This window comes from Catharus ustulatus, chromosome 3 (genome assembly GCF_009819885.2).
Source record: "Catharus ustulatus isolate bCatUst1 chromosome 3, bCatUst1.pri.v2, whole genome shotgun sequence".
Lineage (NCBI taxonomy): Eukaryota > Metazoa > Chordata > Aves > Passeriformes > Turdidae > Catharus > Catharus ustulatus.
The window spans coordinates 100747485-100770284 of record NC_046223.1 but is presented as its reverse complement, the minus strand read 5'-3'; the positions used below and the strand labels follow the sequence as shown (position 1 = coordinate 100770284).

At 38.9% G+C, this 22800-nt stretch overlaps 1 protein-coding gene across 1 annotated transcript in view; it reads right to left on the bottom strand.

Moving 5' to 3' along the window:
- Positions 1–10905: 10905 nt before the first annotated feature.
- COLEC11 (collectin subfamily member 11) overlaps positions 10906–22800 on the bottom strand; it is a 41816-nt gene continuing 29921 nt past the window's right edge. The window contains exons 4-7 of the mRNA XM_033053703.1: positions 15724–15795; positions 14959–15012; positions 13234–13329; positions 10906–13060 (exon numbers count right to left, since the gene is read on the bottom strand). Of these exons, the coding sequence (XP_032909594.1) occupies positions 12669–13060; positions 13234–13329; positions 14959–15012; positions 15724–15795 (614 nt within the window). The 3' untranslated portion in view covers positions 10906–12668. The remainder of the gene's footprint in view (positions 13061–13233; positions 13330–14958; positions 15013–15723; positions 15796–22800) is intronic.

The window sequence follows — 22800 nt, the reverse complement described above, 5'->3', positions numbered from 1 at the left end:
GCAGTGGCAGAGGAAGAAGAAGTGATAGGGCCATACAGTCTTGGAACAGGGAAGCAACATCTGAATAGAGCAGAAAGAGGGATGAGTTTACAGTTGAGTTCTGTGGATTTGTGAGAAGCACCCACAGTATGGAAAGGACCAACTTTTCATGGGCTCTTCCCATAAAAGTACCAAAAGCTGTCAGATAAAGTGAATTGAAATCATCCTCAGCAAAAGTAAATGTTGTGAAGCTCTACTTGAAACATTTACAATGGTTCTTTGACGTTACTGTAGAAAACAAATATTCAGGTTGAACAACTAATTCCAATATAATTACCCTTGTATTTCTATATTTTTATCCTCTCAAAAATATTACTTAGAAGCCTTAAAAATAATAACTACTTTACACCTGCTGCCACTCTAGTATCTGCTAGAGACTTTCTGTTGGAAGATCAAAGTCTAGAAAATACTGTGGAGATCCCAAAGCAAAGTTACACCTCTGAGAAGCAAACAATCCCTGGAATTAATCTTGATTCTAAAATGCCAAACATTAACTGTTAGTGTTTCCTTATTTTGGAAATTAATGCCTTATTAGCATTGCAGAAGTTAGCCCAATATGTTTGTAGCAAGATTTCATATGGGGCATGTTCTCCTGGCTGTCTTTGCCGTGTGTTGCACCACGCCAAGAGCACAGCACAGCATCACCACCCACAGCAGCTCAGCTCTTACTGCTTGATTTGCCCTTGGTACTAAGCTGGCCCAAGGAGCCTGACCTACACATGAGAACTGCAAGGGGTTGGGAAAATCAACAAATTCCTCACAGCTACTGGAAGTCAACAAAATTGTGCATCCTTGATGCTAGGCAGGCACAGGTAGGCAGCCAGACCAGCATACAGCTGGCTGAGAAAGCTCAAAATCCTTTTTGCACAGTTCTGCATTGCACTCATTGTCAAGCATTGCCACACTACACTCTGCCACTGAAAGAAGCTGTAGCATCATGGCACTGGACACATGGGCCTGGAAGGAACCAGCTTCAGCTCATCTTGCCTTTAAAATATGGCAAGAAGAAATTTTTGCAAATAATGGGCAGTACTTCCATGAAGAATGCAGAAGTATGACAGTAATAGTAACAATAATAGGTAGATAGCACTGATTCATTATAAAATCTGTTTTAGAGTTTAAGTGTCCCTTTTATTATTTTTTTTTTTCTGGTATCCAAATCAAATCTTGTTGGCTTCACAATTAATTAATTTTTTCATGCCACATTGTGAGTAGACATTGAAAAGAAACAGTTATCATTCATTGAAAATAAACAGTTATTATAAAGTGTCTTTGCTCTTCATCATCACACAATTGCATCATACACTTCCTTACTTAAGTCTTCTCTAGATCAAATGGAGCTTGTTACACAGGTGATATTTGCCAGCTTTTCATCAGTTTATTGTTTCATCTTTGGATTCCCTACACTTTGTCTGCATCCACTGCTCAGAAGCCCATTACTCCAGCTGAGACCCCCAACTATACAACACAAAAGAAATTAACTCCCTTCCATGTCCTTTATGAGTATATCCCAGACTGAAATATCTTGATAAACAAAAAAATCTTTAAATCTTTTGCAATTTAGCACTGATATGAACCCTAAACCTCCAAGCCTCTTTTGTCTTTCACATATTCTGGGGCATCTGGTCACTTTTCCTTATGTATAATACTTTTCCTTTTCTGTTATAGCATTTCATTCACTAACATCTGGCAATTTTCCATACAGTAAAAATCAATTTTAAACATGATACTGTCTGCCACATGTCTTGAAGTCCTCTTTACTCTTTCATTATGTCATTGAAAACAGTAACATGAATTCTGAGTAGGTTCAGAATGAACCTCACAGAACTTTAACTTCAAACATCCTCTCATTTTTACCCCAAAGCACTGATAATGTTTCTTAGCAGGTTTCGTTAAGCAGTGCACTCACTTTATAGCAATGAATCAAAGCTCCATCCCATTTGACATATGAGCATTAAGAATACAAATCTTACTGTTTTTCTACATCTACCAGATCAGCAAAGAAGCCAAATATTTAGGAGGATTCAAAGTGATTTGTCCTTGACAAATCCATAATTATTATTTCCACCACTTTATCATCCACGTGGTGCTTTCACTTATTTGTTTAGACATTTGCTCTGGTAAACCAGTTTATCTGCCTGATGAGTTACTTTGTATTTCTTTTTCTTTAAATAAAGGTACTGTCTGGAGGGCTATGAGACCTCTTGATCCTCCACAAGCATCTAAAGACAATCACTAATAGTTCAGCAACTGCTTTGGCAACCTTCAACCAGATTTCACCTGACCCTGCTGACTAGAACATTTCTAATTCATCTAAATATTTTTTAACCTGCCCTTTCTCTCTTCTGACCTGTGATTCTCTTCCCTTGTTAAAATTAATTGCATCAAAGACCTGATTGCAATTAACCTTGGGAGAGTGAATCTTTCAGCCTCTCCTATGTCACCACAGCATACAAAAGCTTACTCAGTCAAATTAAAAAGAAATATGTTGTCTGTGTAATACCAGCGCCTCAGTAAAGCATTTTCATTACGCATCACCAGACATTTGTCCTCTCAGTAGTTACAGTACAGTTGTGCACCCCAGTGATATTGCTGGATTTGCAGGCCTGGCCCCTCTCTGCTGATCAGCACTGACTCTTGTGTCAGGAGCACAGGATGTCTCACACTCCTCCACAAGGGCATTTTACCCCAGCACACACTTGAAAAGGCAGAGATACCACACACAGTGTATGATGTAAGAGATTCAAATGCTCTTCTCCAGATCAGAAACGATTGTTTGATTTTGCATAATCAGTAATCTTTTTAAAATATTCAACCTGGTTCCCATCTGGGCTATGGAGCACACACACCGTGCTTCTCTGTTGAATTTTTTACTACTGAAACTAGTCAAGTGAGAACATCTGTGCATGGAAGTCACTGAAATGGCCTCTGCCGTGTCTGTGCCTGTGGTTTCTTCTTTCTGGTGTCCATTGTCTCTCCTGGAGGTGCTATTTATTGCTTTGCAGCACAAACAAGGAAAGGCAAACATGACAGTTTGCAGGGAAGGAAGGAACAATGCAGGTAACCATCATTGCCTCTCTCATGCAAGAAAGAGAAGAACAAATTCAGCTTTCCTCTCACACAGTGATCATTACTGCCAGTTTGAGAAAGGAAGAAAGGAGAGTTATTTTCTGCAGGCAGAGCATTGATTTTTTTCCTGAGTGTGACTCATGAGCCTGTACCACACTGGGCTGCATGATAGAAGGGGCATCCAAATCCACCATGTGACAAAAAGTCACCTGTCACAGGTCATGCTCCTCCACTGGATGTCACCTCCTTCAAAACCTTTTACAACCTCTCCTCACAACCTTACATGACAAGCACCACTGGTCAGCAAAAGAAACATTTGAGTGGCAGTTCCACATAATGGGGATTCTGTGATGGAAACTCCTGAGATTTGAGGGGTAGGATTCATCTGATCAGCCAGAAATGTCTGCATTTTAGCTTGTCACCTTGGTCTCACCTCAGAGCAAATGAAAGAAATGAAGAGTCAGAACAAGGAACATTCCTATCCCAATTTAGACATCTAAAATAAGCCAGATGAATCATACCCTGAATGCACTTATTTCTCCCTACAGACCAGAGAGACAGTGTGACTAGCTCATATATCGACAGTGCTGATGTTTAAAACTGGAGGAGACAGGTCAGCCAAGGGTTCTGGCTAATTCAGAAGGCTGAACCGATCATCGTGATGGCCTCAATTCAACTGCCTCATACAGAGGTGCCTAGTGCCCTGTTAGGCACCCTAGGACATCCAAAGACATTCAGCAAATTTATCCCCTGGCGTCTGCCCAAGGGATGCAAAATTGACCTCGGTAAAGCAAACTGCCAGGTCAGGTTGCTCACTACAGTGCTGCTCCCAGGACAGTGAACCCTACACAATGTCACAGCGTGTGAACATCCTCCATCACAAGACTGGTAATGAAGCAGGGATGGGGATCACGCAAAACAGTCTGTAAGAATAAACCAAAAAAACAGTACCTACTTTAAAGAGACATTTTTTTTAAAAAAGAACAATTCAAGGCAATTAAAGGTAAAATAGGCTCACCAAAATCCTCAGCAGTAAGGGACAACCCAGTTAATTATGCTCCATGTTTGCTTCCCTTTAAAACTTTTTACATGTCATATTACTTTCTTATTTTCAAGACTAATTTCATACATAATACCTCAGTTAATATTGATTTCCACTGTGGGGTTTTTTTATTTCTTTCCATTTTCACTACATACCCAGCAATAAACCAAGTCTGCATAATCATTATCATGTTCCTTAAGACCTTTAAAAATTTCATAACAGGTTTAAATATCCCCCCTGTAATCTTATGACAAATGATTTTTCCCTACCTACTCACTATTCAAAATGGATTTCTGTAGTCTCCATTCACATATATACATTACTTGTTTAAACAGCAGAAAAGGCCTTTTTTTCTTCCTATATCACATCTCTGCATAAATAAGTAAAGAGCAAGGGAAGTAAAATAGATCCAGTGGGAAAAGGCATTATACATTGTATAAATGCAAACATAAATCATGCAGAACCCATCCAGCATAAAAAGTGGGATGCACAGGACTCTCTTGTCCAGCTCTGTCTTTGCCTTTCTTGCTCCCAGGAGAGCAAGGACAATGCTGAGTGGTTTTGAAAATTCTTTCTTTATCCCTCATTAGTGATCTCAACAATGGAGGAGAAAGGCAGAGGATCAGTGTGGGATTAAGTAAAAATATGAACAAACACCATTACACTCAAATCGCGGCAAAGCTGATTCAAAATGAGATGGATGGAAAATGTTCTCTTCTAGTGTGAGAGGTGATCTAATGGTCCCTTTTCCCTGCAACATAATATGAACTGGACATCACAGAGCAGGTGAGATGTTTGAAAGAGCAGAAAGGCTGCTTTCCTATAGTATCCATCAATATTAGTTCAAGTCTTCAGTGCCTAGAAAGGACAATTTCTCATCAAGTCTTTTCCTGTGGTTAGAATTGTGTATAGCCTATTTCCAGGATGGGTCTCTGGTGTTTAACAACAGATGAGTTCCCTTTGCAGCCATCTCCTCAGGAGGAAAATCTTTCTTTACTACCCATTCACATTTTTACATAAAGTGTTTAAAAACCGCAAATCCCAGAGACCTCATGTCACACCTAGTTGACAGTGGCTAAAAGGTTCAAGATTTATTTTAGGGAAATATACCATGCAATCACATTAGCTGTGTTCTTCAAACAGGAGGTTAACACAGCTGATCAGCCAGCACCCGAGACAGGAGCTGCTTTATGATGATCTGCAAGTGGCACTAAAATCAGAGATTTGGGCCCATGCAAAACTGGCCACAAAGCCTCAGACCAGGTGTCTCTGGTGTCAGCTGAGAGGGGACATGCCACAGCAAACCCTGGGGTCAGGAAACTCAAGCACTGCTTTGCCTGAGCTTAAAGTTCACTGACTTCTCATCTGTTAGAAACCAGCCCACTTTGGTTTAATTTAAAATCATAAAGCAGATTTGTCTCATAGGTTAGATTTGTGGATATTCTATTTATTATAAGGCAAAAAATATCTAGACTGAAAGGAGATTTGCCTTTCTTAACAATTTAAACCATACTTTCAAAGAATCCTTTTTAGGTTGCTTATGAATTAAAACAACTGCACAGACAGATAAATTCCCAAGAAACTACAGTATGGAACATATAATCAACATACACAATTAACTTCACTTTGGGTCTGACCAGATGCAAAAGGAAGAAAAGCTTTAAGAAGGAAATGGGGCACTGTATAAACCAGGACAGTAGTCTCAAAAGAATATATTCTTAAGAGAGGTGTAACCACTGAGTGTAAAGCATGATGTCAACACATCAGCTGTAATGCATTCATACTTTGGCAACACAAGTTTAAGGAATACAGCATTTATCTTCCATTTTCAGATGCTGCAGACAAAAATCAGGATGGTAAAGGAATTCCTGAATGAAGAAAACTAAACGTTTTCTGCTAACACAGATGGGGATATTGGGAAAAGGTAGTGAACTTTACCTAACATGTCACAAGTTACTGTATTAGATTTATTTATGTAGAACAGAAGAGTAGTAATGCTGGAGAAGAGGCAGGGAGTTGGATTAAGTAAAAGATGTTGACATGCATATGTGCAGGGCATTTTGCAATAAGGAAATTAGTATTTTGAATTTTTATACCTTCTTTTATTTCTGTGTTCTACAAACACAGTGGACTTAACATATTGCACACTTTCCCTCTTGCAGAATGACCATATCATTCATTTCATGCCAAAGAATAAAGCAGGAACAAAGTTGAATTTGTGGTTCTTTAGATATGCAACAAATCTTTTCTGCACTAGATGGCATCCTGTCTTCTCTCCTAAACGTTGAATACAGCGAAAAGCAAAGGTTTCATTTTCACAGAAGAATATAAAATGATAGAGGATTTATTCTTGGTGTTGAATGCTTTTACTGCTTCTTTTGTGTTTTACATCATACCCCTTGTGTACTTGCAAGGATAAAGTTCTGCATCATAGACCTACTTCAATTATTTTACATTGATTATTTGTCTCAAAATTGATTATTGCCCAGAAATCTTCATGGGAGATGCACCCATTACAGTGGCTCAGACTCTGAATAACATTTAAAGTGCACAGAAAAAATTATAAATATCAAAATACTTCTCTCTCTTTCTTTCCAAAATAGGCATAGATTTAGAATTGATGACAATACTGTCTCAAATCCTTAGCAGGTATAAATCAATTTGGCTTCACTGGAGCTGATTGATGCCAGGTGAAGATCTGCACCTGCAATTTAGATGCTGGCCTGCAGAGCACAGCTTGACTTGTTTTCTTTTTCTTCACTCCAAGGCTTGATAATTGAGCTCATTTGGGCATACTTCTCACTTCTTAGTCAAAACTCCCACCTGAGAATTGGACTCAAAATCAGTGCACGTCTCTTTGTAGTAATTCAAAATAACCTTTGCACGAAGAAAAAAAGAAAATAATAAGAAGAAAGCTGACTAAAGACTTCAGAGCTGGGAAGTTAGTTGTTCAATACAGCATCAGTGGTTGCAACACGGCAACTGATGCAAGCAGAAGCAAAATACCACTCAGCTCCTGCATTTTTACTCTTATTGCCACTAGATGATAGTATGGTAACACCTGTATGGTTCAGCTGCATTCCAGACCTTCTGTTGCTGAATTCCTGGCAGCATTCACACTTTTATATGTAAGGAATATCCAGAAGCTCATCAATACTACATGGCTAGCCTTTGAATAGCAGTGCTTAATTATATCCCCTGTGATTTCATGCATTAATGTACTCAGAGTGTGGTGGATGCTATTATTTGTCCTTAGACCCAAACTGGGCTTTATTTAGGCACAGATATTATGCTAAATTGGTCACCTCACTCTATTTTTGTGAGTTACCCATCCAGAGCTATAGTGAGACATTTTGACGGAAAGGGCAAGATAATTACATTTCCCTAGCAGGAAGCAGGAGGATGGCTGAGGTAACATTTACATTCTGCCTCATGGGCATCCCACTCACTGCCAGTTCTGCACATCCACTTGCTGCTTCTTCCACCCTTTCCATTTTGTGCTCTCCCTCTTGAGAGGATTCCCTCCTCATCCAATAGAAAAGCTCTGGGCTAGGAGGATAATTGCATCTGGAAAAACACCTTGAGCAAACAACTGCATCCTCTCCACAAACCCTTTCTCTCACATTTCACATAGTTTGTACTCTCCTATTACTGCAAAATTAAAACCAAACTGTTCCTTCTCACAGCTACACGGTAAAGTAAATAGTCAAAACCCTTCACTGCGCTTTTTCCCTAGGTAAATCTTAAAAGTCTGGTTTCTTTTTGCCCACAGTAACAAGGTCATTTTTTCTTTTGGTAGGCTGGACGGACCCTCCCTGGCCAGGAATGTGCACCCCAAGGAAGGGGTGAGGGGCCAGCTCCAGCTTTGCACAATACCTTTCCCATCACAGCCAGTTTTAAAAGCACTTCCAGGTGCCCAGAGTGGAAAAAATCCCATGTCTGTGCACGTAATCTGTGGCAGACATGTAGAGTGATGAACCTGTTGGCACCACAGGCAAGCCAATAATTGAAAATCAGAATCTCCAGTGGAAAGATACTGATCCTTGCACCAACAACAGCTAAGGGGATGCAGTTCAGAAAGTGCAAAGGGTAAAGTCACACATCATTGCATTATTTGCTAATTCTCTACTCACGGATTTGATTCAGCCAGGACAATCCCAAGTCACTGAGTTTCCCACAAAAGCTAGATCTGGATATAGACCATGGGGAAACCCTGAATTTCTGGTTTGCTGTAGATTTGGTTACTTTGACAAATTTTTGTTTTAATTCAGGATGAAAGTAGATTTGTAAGATGTTCAGGTTTCAAAAGGCTCATATTTATTTTATATAATGATTGGTTGGGACATTTGGAATAGTGCATAAACTACTAGTTATATGGCATAATACTTAAATGAATAATTTTCATAATCAGTAAGAATATCTTCTATGTAATGTAGGTTGAACTATATATTGTTTTGTACTCAAAGCACGTAAAGTGTCATAGCAGGCTCAGGAGGAAAAAACAATTCCATTGTCACAGTCTTTCAGCATGGCAAACAGAAGTCTCAAAAAGAGAACTTGTTCCCATTGGAAATCAAGACCTAAAGAATAAAACAAAATATTTCAAACATTATAGAGATCACTGTTACTGACATGGTGTAAAGCATATGAACAACATCATAAAAATCAAATCCCTTTATGGGTCAAAACAAAGCTTTAGGACTTGGAAATTAAATTCTGAAAAATTCTAAAAGTAAACATCTTGAAAAATGTCTACTTGAAAAGTCTGCCTCTGACATGAACCTTTATCATCTTTTACAATTAAAATTATTTTAATATCGTCTTCTTTCGCTTTTCATCAAGAACTGTAACAAAAAAGGTCCAACCAGCTGCTATTTTGCAAAGCATATTTGAACTGGCATTTCCTGAGCTTATGAAAAATGAAGTACTCCATTTTACTTCATGAATAAGGATGCTCTATATTCCACATATGAATATTAATTTTTTTACAGTTCTTCCCTGTGATATAAGGATGTTTAAAACTCTCAGTCAGGGAGAAGTTCTGCTGCTAACAAACCTGTAACAAACCCATATTTCCAGGGATAATCATGGCAGCTGTCAGAGCACAGTGAGGAGCAGCTGGTTCATGAGGGATGGTGAGCCAGGAGCTGAGCAGAATAACAAGGCAAGTGAGAGCTGCACTTCCCACCAAGCAGTGAGGTTGTGGAGTGGCAAATCTGGATGGTGATCAGGATCAGACAGGATCCAGTGCTCTCCCTCGATGTCCACAGCAAGTCAGAGCTCTCACAGGCAGTGGAGTTCCCCTTGGACTCAGCCAGTCACATGCTTTACCTTTACCAAAGGGGTTGCACATCTGCCATGACATCAATACTACAACAGCAGCTAGAGGTGCAGAGTACAGTTGAATGGAATCCACATTTTATGGGAAGAAGTCATTCAAAAATGTGAATGGGTGACTACACAAAAAAAACCCCTGCTATTGTTGCCTTTTTAAAATGCCACATAGTGCCCTTTATTCAAGAATAAAATAAATAAGGGCTATGGGGATATATTTGTGAGGAAAAATTATCAATCAAAAATAGAGCATATAAGAATAGTCTGGGAAACACCTGTGTTTGCCAGACAGACATGTTCCAAATGCTTCTGCAGAGCTACACAAAATGAGTAATTGTATTACAACTACAGGTTTTAATGCACATGGAAAACATCCCAAGTAAAATTAACTTATCACTCATTTCATTTTTAAAAAAAACAATAGTTCCAAATTCCAGGGAGAGTAATGGAAACCTTACCAAGCATGTCAGCTGGCTGAGCACTACATGCAACATTGATTTCTGCCTCCAGCAAGGGTCTAACTACAGGCATCAGCAACTAGAGGATGAAAGAAATTATGAAGGGCTCATTCATTTCCAATGCCTCCATCATTTCTCACCCCGTTCCTCAAAGGGGTAAATATCAGATGTGCTGTTGTTGCCCCTTGAAGGGCAGCTAGAGACCTTAAACACTAGCTTTGCTCATTTCCCCAAATGGGGAAATAAGGGCTGCTGCAGCCAGTGTACAGGTATTTGACAATTAAACTAATTTAGTTTCTGCCTCACATACCAAGCATTGCAAAAAAAAAAAAAAAAAAAAAAAAACCCCAAAAACATCCTCAACAACGTGAAAACTAGGAAAAATAAATGGTTTTTCCACTGCTTTTACTTTTTATCCTAAATTGTAATAGAAATTGAGACTGTTTAAATGCTCCGCATATTGGGGCACTCTTTAAAATGTAGTGTGACTTCAGCTAAAATAGGAGCATTTGGCATCTCAAAAAGCTTCCCCTCTGCCTAAAAGGCCTCTTTTAATCTTTCTGAGGAAACTGAACAATACAGTAGAAACTTTCAAAACCTAGGTGAAAAACTGCAACTTCAGCACACATAATGGGGGAGCTTCAAATATCTGTTTCACAGGTTTGGACTGTTTTAATATAGCAACAATGATTTGACAAAACTATGTTCGAGATTTAAATGGTTTCTGAGGATTTCTATAGCAGGCAGGAAACAATCATGATATTCAAAAGGCACTACTCTAAACAAATTGCTCTACTGGAATTGTTAGCTCCCTGCAAATTCTATAGAGTCTTTGAATATTAGCACAGAAAGTGATTCACATTATTTAATAGATTTCAATATGCAGTTGGAAGAATGACTAACACACAGGTATCATACCTATCTTTATTAAAAGAAAATAAAGCAATCAAAGGATCCATTCATTTTGAGTGATTGCTCTGGAGCTGGGCTGATAACGAAATACTATAGGATATTATAGTACTGCTAGTGATCTTCAAAATTAACAGCAAACATATATATATAGAAAAGGTTGAGATTTACAGAGTAAATATGGCAAGCAAAAGAGTTTGTTCTCTTAGGTATATAAATCAAATAATGTCAGTGTCTGTGGGCACGAACAGCATTGTATGGTCATTGATTGTTTACATGCCACAGCACAGCAGAGTTGATAGGAGCTGGTTTCCATGTTGTAAGGAAATCTCTGGGACCATATGCCAAATCCACTGTGGATATCCTATATGCCAATCTGCCATGATGATCAGATATGCATTGTGATCAGAATGTTATGCAAGGATTAGTTATCCTTAAAAATCATCTTAAAACACTGTGCAAGGTACTCCTAAAGAAACACAGTCAGAGATTTTGTAGATTTTTCTCTGCCTAACAGTGAGATGAGGTGGCATGCAACTGGATCTGGGAAGATTTCTTCTGTGAAATTATGCTGGTTTTGTTTTGTTGGGGTTTTTTAATACACATAACATTTTCCATTACGTGCAATTGTAAATTTGGTACATAAATTATTTGTGCAAAGTTATCTATTACTGCTATATACATAATCAGGAAAATTGTGGAAACTTTTCTGCTTTTCAGGGGATTATTTTAACAATCTGTGTAAACATGTAAGCTGTTTTCTTACTAAAAGGAACTGATAGCTAATGTGTTTTCGTGAGCTTAATTGCATATATATGAAGTCTGCCTTAAATTATGGAGGGCTGGTATTTTGCTTGTTTTGTGACAAGATGCACCAAGATTATCTTTAAAAAATGTGAAACGTTTACTTTAGGGAATTATTTAGGGTCTGAAATACTTTATGCATTGAATCCTTTTCAACTAAGGAATGCAGAAAATCGAATTGTTACTTTTACATTTAGCCAACCCTAAAACACCATCTGGATGGAAACCCTCTTTAAGTACTCAATTATAAGAGTTGTCATAGCATAGAACCATGGAATTATAGCATAGTTTGGGTTAGAAGAGACTTTGAAGATTACTTATTTCTACCCCTCTGCCATGGGCAGGGACACCTTCCACTAGACTTTATCCTCTCTCAGCACTAAAATTCAATTTACTTAAATGCTTCTTGGCCATATATCTGTGAACTGTTTAATAAAGAAGGATTACAAAATTGGTAGGAATAATAACTTTTTGGTTTGCATTGGCCAGTTGAAAAAAAAAAATTTAAAAGAAAGGAGTTGTAACATTCAAAAAACCTACAGCAATAGTTGTACTTATTAACTGGAGTATATAAAATGTCTTGTTGCCAAAATATCCCTGTAGCACTACTAGTAATTAGCATTTATAACTAAAAATTTTACTAAGATAAAAGAATATCAAGAATCTAATTCTAACCATTCCAACAACTAGAAGCCAAATTCTGCCTTCCTTTACGATCATGTAATCACATTTGCTAACTGTTGTAAGGGCAAAATTTAGCCCAAAAAGCACATTTTAATCTAAATAGACATATTATTCTACATTAAAAAAAACAAACCAACCAAGCTATACCTTATTACTGCTCTTCCCTTCTGAAGGGTAAATTCTGATATTCAAAATACCTAAACTGTATTTACAGCTGTACAACTCTGACGCCGCGCACTTGCAAAATTCCGCTTGTACTCTCTAAACACGGAGTAACTCGTACAATCATCTTAAACATTCTCCTTAGAATAAAGAAAGAGCAGAGCAGCTTAGACATTTTCCTTGTCAAATTCGCACACAAAATACATGGTAATGTGGCACGCCACGTCGTTCCAGCCTCCGGACGCCACCATCTCCACACAGTCCTCCTCGTCGTAGGCGTTGTTGGGCTCCCCGCTGCGCCACTTGTTGAAGGTCTGCATGGGCGACCGGTCGGAGTAGACGAAATTCCCCTCCTTCTCCAGGTCGTTGATCCCAATGAAGACTCGGGTGAGCCCAGCTTGGTTGATGTACGAGGCAATCAGGTTGTTGGCAGTCTCGTCCTTGGGCATGCTCAGCGTGCCTCCTCTGCCGTGGCAGTACAGCTGGGCTTCCTTGTACCTCTTCTCCTCCTTGACCAGCAGATAGATCTTATTGTCTGTCTCACGCGCGCCGGCGACAGCTGCGGGGGAGGGCAGTGCTGAAAAGTGAGCACTCGCGTTTCTATAAACCAAGTACTGCACACCCCAAAAGAGTTTCACAAATCAGAGGTGGAGCGGTGACGCTCTTTGCGAGCGATTACACCGATAAAATGAGGCAAAAGGAAAGGAGAACAGCTATGTAAAATTAACCTACCATTTTTTATGAATTTTAGTTCTGTCGTCAGCTGGGCTACTTGAATATCCATTTCACCAATAGCCTTCCTTAGCTGACTGCATTCACAAGGGATGCCTGTGAAATGATATAGATACACCCAAATCAAAAAGCTACCTTATTTCAACAATCATCTCAACACTTTTATGAAAAGGCCCAGTGTGGCAGCCCTGGAGAAAGGTGTCTTGCAAGTAACAGACAGAAAATTAGAGCTTTCACTACCCTACACCGTTATATGATTCTCAGGGGTGTCTGGGCCTGTGAAAAATAGCTCAGTTCACTTCCTACGAATCTTCAGCCCTGAATATTTAACACTATACTAAACACAAAACCCCACAATATTTTTTAATAAAAACATTTTCCAAAAATTCCCATTTTTAATAAAATTATTTTCTTTGGTTTTCTCAGACTTTTTTCGCAGCAAAAAACATTGTTTGCAAATTTTTCCCAAGTAACATATCACAGCAGATCCTAAATTCCAACCACATAATGCACATAATTACCTGCAAAATGCAGTTCTGTTTTTGAAAGTACAGAATTTACAATACTTCTGACAATAACATTAGACAATAGAAAACCATCTATTAACCCAAATTGGTATTGGTTTGACAAAGATAATCTGAATGTGAGTACTAAAAGGATAATTGTCACATCTCTGACCACAAATCTCAAAATGAGAATCAATTACTGTTTTCATTTATTACAGTTTGCAGTTCTTTATGTAATTATTAGAATGTGCATTGGACTACCTAATTACTCAGCTCAGTTGTGTAAGGCAGTCTAAGCACAGGGTACTTCCCCTGCAAAACTGTGCAGGCTGGCCAGGTGCACGGCACGCTGGCTCAGGAATTAGAGTGACAAATTGCGTTCTCATGAGAAATCTAATCTGTTGCACCTCCAATGCACTCTGTCAGGAAGGGATGAATTCAGTCAAATCCCAACCTACCACTCTTGCAAGGCTTGCACTTCCTGTGCTAGGCTGTTTCTCTAGAACAGCTGTATACCTCTGGGAGATCTATATACCTCCATACAAGAATCTGAGGTGGGGGTGACAAGAAGACCAAGCCAGGCTCTGCTTGGTGATGCCAAGCAATAGGACAGAGGCAATGGGTAGAACCTAATGCACAGGAAGTTCCTCCTGAACATGAGGAAGAACTGCTTTACTGTGTTTAACAGAGAATAGGAACAGATTACCCAAAGAGGCTGTGGAGACTCCCTCACAGGAGATATTCTAGAACTGCCTGGACCAACCCTGAGCCATGTGCTCTGGGATTACCCTGCTTGAGCAGAGCTTGGACCAGGTGACCCAGTGTGGTCCTTTCCAACCTGACCCTTTCTGCAATCTGTGTTCTTGACCATCTCCTGCTCCTATAACCATAACCCATGAAGGGGCAGGAGCATCCAGCCTTCTCCCTTGTGCTGACTGTAAGACAGAGACATCCTTTTGCCCTGGTGATAAATGATACAGACAGTCTGACTTCACTTCCCACTAGACTTCTGGAGAGATTACTCCTCTGAGAAAGTATGACATACTGTTTTAGCACATACATCACAAGTCCAGCAGCTGTTGCAACTTCAATGATTTAAAGTCATTTGAAAATATCACAGTACCTATTAAAAATCATTACTTATTTCCCTCAGTATGTAAACAGATGCATTTTTAGTGAAGACAAGTCTTTCACATAAACAAGGTGTGTAATGGATTACCTGGGTCACCATTAGGACCTGGTGGTCCTATGTCACCATTATCTCCTTTTTCACCTGAAGACATGAAAAAGAACATAATGTTAATGCAGCCTTTTCTGTCAATAGTGCATTTAGCACTTATCTATTTTTTCTCTAGTAAAATTCAAGTGTGGAAAGTAGAAATATGCCCAAGCAAAAATAAAGGTTTTTCTGTCCTAGTCATTCCACAGTAAAGGCCAGCCAAAGCCAATGAAACTTGAACCCAAATAATATGTAACAATATACACTCCTTGACATTCATAAACTTCACAGAACCAGTAAATTCAGGTGCTGTAGAAGGCAAAGGGCTGGATATACCTAAATTTCAAATCATAATCTAGATGATTAGGTAAACACTGGTCCAAATTATTTAACCAAAGTCACATAGGAAGCCTATGGAGTAGTCAACACAAGAAAACAGATCTTCTAGCTCTTTAAAGCCTGTCAAAATACGGCACATCTTCCCACTGCTTTAACTGTCCACACCTGTGTGATAGTGCAAAGTTCTTTATTTACCCTCAAAACAGGATAATCACAGTGCTAAATATACTACTGTCACAGCAAAAGATAACTGGTTGAGAGATCTCAGTGACCTGGCTGACTACAGTGTAAGAAAATTCCTACTAAGGTAAAGCAAACTGCGAGACTCGCCAGCCATTTTTCAAGCCCCTAAACTTTTCTCAAACATAAATGATCACACATTTTTCACCTGAAACACAAATGGAGGAACAATTGAATTAAACATACCTTTTGAACCAATAGGACCAATTTTTCCATGCCGTCCTATGCTGCCTTTCTGTCCTTTGTCACCCATTTCTCCTGTACATAACAGAAGGATGAAAGGCACAAGGTAACAAGGTAGTCTGATTCATTCTGTGTTATACTGTGTTTGCAATATCAGTTTTTACAATGAAAAAAACCATGCTATATCCCAAATATTCATTGAACTCTGGAGGTCTAGCTCAATCCTTGTGAAGAACTTACACGTAGCAACCTAGACAGTGATTTTATCTTTGCTAAACAATTGACATTAACAAGGCATGAAGGTGCAATTGTCAATAGCTCTTGGCTGAAAACCACTGAAAAAGCTCTTGCAAACTTCTTCAGCTGATCATGACAATTATGTTGAAAATAAAGAGGATTGTTGCATTCAAACACAGATCAGCAGATTAAAACTATCATGGAGTTGAGAAGACATAAAGGATCCAAGCACAACTGACATTTCATCTCAGACAGTGACTCCACTGTAACTGAGGGCTGGCTTTGGGTTTAGTGACTCATTTAGATAATGTAAATACTGTCATATGGGATGAGTTTCCCTCTGTACCACACTATTAAAGGAGAGGCGGTATGGAGGGACTACAAGGATTAATGCCTTCTGAGGTTCCCATCCTGCAGAAATCCAAGCCCAAGACTGCTTTAGGAAATATTTATGAAGCTGTTTTCAATGACTGTTGAAAAAATTGCTTCTTTGCTGAAGGCAACATCAGCTATGCACTGGTCAACTACACAGGTGCAAGGAAGCAATGAGACAAGCTAGGAGGAAAATCCACCATAAGGATCCAGCAAATGGGCTTGTGCAAACTGTCATAGCTCAGCCTCAGTTGTGGATCTCTGACAACTGAAGATCTGTTGCCCCCCATTGCTACTGCAGCTGGACATGTATTTTTGAAAGCTGGATAATTTTATGACCCATTTTGTCATTAACTTAAAAGAGGAATCAATAACAAGTTTCAGAATATAAACTGATCACTGCTGGCCTAAGAAATGTTATCTCTATTACTCCATGAAGTCTTAAGCAACACTTGCCACTTGATGGCCTGAGCAAGAAAGAAACAATCTCCTCCGAACTGAGAGAAGCTAAATGTGTGTGGTTTGTTGGTCTAATTAATTATTCGCAAGTCCTACAATCAATGATTTTCCTTTGTTCTAATAAGTATCAAATTCAGGCACTAGTGGACACAGGCTTTCACCAGAAACCAAAAATATTTTTCTCTTATCTATTCCTACTGGAAGTACCAGCTAGTAATCAGTCTATCATGTTGCTCTCAAAATGATGTCTCTTGCTTTGCATATTAATAAATTGGGATTACCATTACAGATTATGAGATGTTTGAATGCTTTCTCTTTTCAGGCTGCTTTACCTGAAATTAAATAAACTCATAGGTCTAATGTATAAATAAAATATATTAAATTATTTCATTTTCTTTCTCACAGAAACTGCCCAGCAAATGAACTTGTTCTTAGTCACAGACAGTAAAACTATGTGCTCTACTCAGAAGTAGAAGGAAAGTGTGTTATCTCAAGCAATGAAGACATACATTAAGTCTCCTTTCCTCATTAAAAGAATTGTTCACATTTCGGTTTCTCTTACAGTGACTAACCCCTGCTTCCACTTCAGGGGCTTGCTTATTCTGCTTCTTCTGCAGAATAAATCACAAAGTTTCAAGAGACACCCATCTGCCTTGAGGGCTTCAAAAGTTTTAATACCTTTTGTAAAGCCCTTTTTAGTGGCCCTATGGTTGTCAAAAATGCAGTCGGAGGAGTCTTAATGAAATCAGGAAGTGAAAGCTGGAAAGAAATGGGGACAATAAAAGAAATTAAGTCTCCACAGACCAAAAATAGGAAATCAAACACAAAGAGTGAATAGAGAACTGAAGAAAGTCATCTGCCATCTCTCAGATGAAGGTGGCATACACTGGAACCAATTATAGAAGATTTAAAGGATTTGGGAAGGAACTGAAGAGAAGGAAATTTTAAATTATCTGCTTGGTGACTTTTCCAGGCCTACAAACAAGTGAAGAAATGAAGAGATGAATGGTGGGCTGCAAAACAAGTGAAAAAATGGGGGATTTGACTCTGCACAATACTATAAATGGGGGTCATAGAGTATGGGCAATCTCTTCAGAATTAATTGGAACAGACAAGAAAGTTTAAACCTGCCTAGAAACAGAAAAAGGCATCAAAGACAAATCTATCCAAAATGCAAATTCACCATGTCACAGACAAATTTGAGTCATGTTAAAAAGAAGACAGCAGTAGTTTTCTTCACAAACTTAAGGATTTTAAGACAAATCAAATCAAATTCATGATTTGACACAGAAACCTACCTAACAAGGAAAGTAGAAGTGTACAATCCACACCAAAGGCCTCTTGAATCTAGTGCCATCTTTGACAGCAAGTATCTGCAGAGGATACTTAGAAAAAGAACATAAGATATAGATCAAGATTAAAAAGCCTTTCCCCCAGTGCACCTCGACAGTCTTGCAGCAGTCAGCATTTCCAATGCAAATAGCTAGCCTGACTTGAATGAGAATGATATTTTAATAGGATATAACTATGCTATAGTAGTAATCTACATTCAGGACACTTAATTAAAAAAAAAAAACCTATTGACAACTGGAAATCAGAAAATTCCAAATATGTCAACAGGCTACAAAATTGTTTTACGTTGAAAAATCTGAATTATGCACACCAATGAAGGTCTGTGATTGGTGAGGGAACAGTAGCTACATGAGGTTACATCTTATCACAGAATCATGAAACGGGTTGAGTAGGAAGCAACCTTAAAGACCATCTAGTACCAACCCCCTTCCATGGGCAGGGACATCTTCCACTAGACCAGTTTACTCAGGGCTCCACCCAACATACCCTTGACACTCTTTGAGGGATGGAGAATCCACAGTTTCTCTAGGAAACTTGTTCCAGTGTCTCACCATCCTCACAGTAAAGACTTTCTTCCTTATATCTAGTCTAAACCTGCTCTCTTTCAATTTAAAGCCATTCTTCCTTGTCCTATTATCACATGCCCTTGTAAACAGTCCCTTTCCAGCTTTCTTGTAGGTCCCCTTTACTGGAAAATGCTCTAAGGTCTCCCTGGAGCCTTCTCTTCTGCATGTTGAAGAAGCCAAACTCTCAGCCTGTCTTCAAGGCAGGGGTGTCCCATCCCTCTGATCCTCCTTGCGGCCCTCCTCTGGACTTGCTCCAGCAGGTCCATGTCCATTTCATGTTGGGTGCCCCAGAGCTGGATGCAGCACTCCAGCCAGGCTCCTCATGAGAGCAGAGTGGGAGAATTGTTCTCCAATCTCCTGCCCACGCTGCTGTTGGTGCAGCCCAGGGTGTGGTTGGATTTCTGGCTTCAGGGGCCCATGGTCCCTGAGCTTCTCTTCAAACAACACCCCCTAAGTTCTTTGCCACCAGGCTGCTCTCAATCCGTTTTCTGATCAGTCTGTATTTGTGCTTGGGTTTGCCCCAGCCAGGTGCAGGACCTTGTACTTGGTCTTGTAGAACTTCACGGGCCCACCTCAAGCCTGTCCAGGTCCCTCTGAGGGGAATTCCTTCCCTGCAGCATGTTGATGGGGCAACAGGGCTTGGTGATGTGGGCAAACTTGCTGAGGGTAAACTCAATCCCACATCTGTGTCACCAACAATGTTAAATTCTTATATGAATGAACACTGCATAATCACAAGAGGCATTTTATATAGCTGGGGCAAATCAATTTCACCTGGCATTAGCCATCTTAAAGTAGGGGTTTTAGTCTAAGATGTTTATCTAAACTCCCACACTAGGCAATGGAAAATAAACACCTCTCAAGTAGTGATCCATCCCACTCATGTTAGACAGGTATCATAATGACAAAGTGAAACTCTTAAAGCCTTGCATAACAAAGAGGAGAGGGGGAAAAAAGACAAACTATTATCAATCTATACTAACTAGAAATTAGAATAGTTAGAAAATTTGCAAAGGAAATTAAAGCTAGTGAGAAAAAATCTAATCTAGGAAGGCAGCAACAAAGTTTAAAGGATTTAAAAGTACTTTCAAAACAAAAATGAAAATAGTATGGTACATTCCTGAATGGAGGAGTTTCTATTTGGAGGCAAGCAAAGAAAAGCAACTGCCCTCATGAAATATTGTTTTCCTAGAATTATGTTAGCAACACAGTACAAAACTTCTTCAAACCAGTGGTCCCTCTAGTCCAAGACCTTGTGTCCTGCGGTGGCAGTAGAAGGTACAGTACAGGAAGACCCCACAACCACAGCCCTTATCTGCAGGTGGGATTGCTGGATCTGTCCCCAGCAGCTTCAGAGAGTGCCTCCTAGTTCAGGTATGATGGGATCTGGTGATTCTGTAATCTTGATTACAACCTCCTCAGACTGCTTTGTACAAATGCAAGAGACTCAGCCTGTCCAGTTTCTCCTTATGAGGCAGCTCCTCTTTCTCACATTTTTGGTCCCCATCTCTCACCTCTCAAGTCCTTCTTGGGAGACAGAGACAGTGTATGTCCGGCTTTTGTACTGAACAAAATCAGCTGCAAAAAGAAGCTTCCTGTTTTGTCCTTTGTCCTTTTGTCATCCTTTTGTGATGATGGGCAATGTTCTGTTGGCCTTGGGACTCTTGCTAATGACTTCAGAGCAGTCCTTGAGTTTTAAGTGACAGTTTGGGGTTTTGGCATCATTTAAGTATGGATTAAATCATGCATCCCTAATTTCCCTAGGCAATATATTTATTTACATTGAAGCCCATCTGCCACCTTTTTGCCCGCTCAGTTTAGCAAGATTTTCTCAAAATCCTATTCAGTTCAGGTGAAACTGTAAGACAGTTTTGAACCAGATACCCACTTTGTGAATTCACAGCTGTCAATGTCAGGACTTTTACATGGAATACTGCCTGCAGCACTCCTTAGCGAGCAATAAATTCATGTAGAAATTGACTCAGAAATGCAAAGGATTGATTGATTGCATATTAATGAGCAATCAGTAATAATAAAATATAAATTAAGATATTATTACCTCTTTTTAGAATTTGATTATACAAATGACTGAGCACTCTGGCTCCAATCCAGTTAAATTAATGAGTCTTCTCTTCTACTTAAGAGGCTGTGCCTGTATTAGTAAACTAAATGCCTGGGACTATTCCCTGGCAGTGAAAACAGGTAGTCAAGAATGGGACACTCCATGATTCTAAATTGTCTTACTCTTCAAGCTAGGATAATCTTGCAAGCTGCTCATTGTGTTAGCTCCCACAATATGCCCAAGAATTGCCCAGGAAAGTGTAGGCTGACAAAAGCCAAATTCACTGTGTTAACTCTGCTAAGGTAGAAAGAGTTGAATTCCAAGCCCACAAACACTATGTGACTCTGTATCACATGCCACTATGGTTGTATATAAATTAAATACAATTGCATAAAGGCTGAAATTAAAATACTAAAATAATATACATTTTAAATGGCTATGGCTTTAAGAAAATTGAAATATCTTGAAGAACGTACTTTTAATGTTCTATTCCTTTGATGTTACATTCCAATTGTAAATCCACTTTGCCCTCCTTATTTTGATTGCTGTAAGGCACTTGGAATATTCACAGGACAGTACTGTTCCTGAGCTATTTGTGTGGAATTTCAAAACATGGAAGTTACGGCCTCACAGACTGCACCAGGACTCAGTTAAATAACTAAATTTATTATTTAAATAACTGAGTTTACTCCCAGCATGGGAGAGCACAGTACAGCCATCAGTGCAAGTGGGGAAAGTTAATTCTGTGAACTTCACAGCCCAAAACTTGCACTGCAGTACATACTGCTTTCGTCTGAAACAGCCATTGTACTTGACCCAGTGCTCCATGCTTTACATAAGGCCAACACAGTTTTATATTCTGCTGACATGCTATGCAACATAATTGACCTATACAATTAATTAAAAGCAATGAGAAAAGTAAGTGGAATTTAACCTTAATCAGCACCCAAAGACATCAGTATTTCTGATGTCACCCTGAAGCATCAGGACAGCAGGAGCAAGATTTATTTCAGATAAGCACCAGAAAGTTTTAGTTTTTAATTTTTCTGAGTTACCAAATCTGAAAATATCATGAGGAAAGGATATGATAAAAACATTTGCAACACTTTCTGATCTTGAGCTGTTTAGGTCAAATATACCATAAGAAGATAGTTTCTTTCGTAAGCAATTTTATGGTTATTATACACCTATGAGGTTCAAAGAAACTAAATACATTTTCTTGAACATGAACTTGCTAGAAAAATGAAACAAAGACAGGAGAAAGAAAAGAAAAGAAAAGAAAAGAAAAGAAAAGAAAAGAAAAGAAAAGAAAAGAAAAGAAAAGAAAAGAAAAGAAAAGAAAAGAAAAGAAAAGAAAAGAAAAGAAAAGAAAAGAAAAGAAAAGAAAAGAAAAGAAAAGAAAAGAAAAGAAAAGAAAAGAAAAGAAAAGAAAAGAAAGAAAAGAAAAAAGAAAAGAAAAGAAAAGAGATTAGTGTGATTTTGATAATGTAAATTAAGATCAAAAATAGAAAACTCTACAAATGTGGCAGAAGGATTACAGTTTCTCCCTCATGTAAACCATCACTTAACAAGAGGAGAAAAATAAAATTAAATTTAGCAGCTTTCACCAACAGAAGGAGCCAAATATTAGATCAAGACAAAAATTATCAGGTTGCAAGAAAAATACAAGGGTTTGAACACACGCTAACACACCGACTGAAATTCAGCAGACTATTGTATAGGAGCAGGGTTGTTGTCCATGGGTGTTTTTAGGGGTAAAGGCAAATTGAAGTGATTTTTGCCAAACATGTTGTTATATTTTATTTTTATCTGAATGTTCCATCTTCTGGATAAGAAATAGGAAAATCCTTGTTCTGCTGGAAGAGAATATACTCAGTCTCATGCAGCTCAAGAGTACAGAAAAGTATTTATGCATGAACTTAGCTACAGGTCTGCTCACTACATACAGTCTGTGAAGGTTAGCCAGAGACTGAAAGGTCAGGAGACTGAAAGGTTTTTCCAGTTCAAAGTTGGATAGTCTTCTGTGTCCTT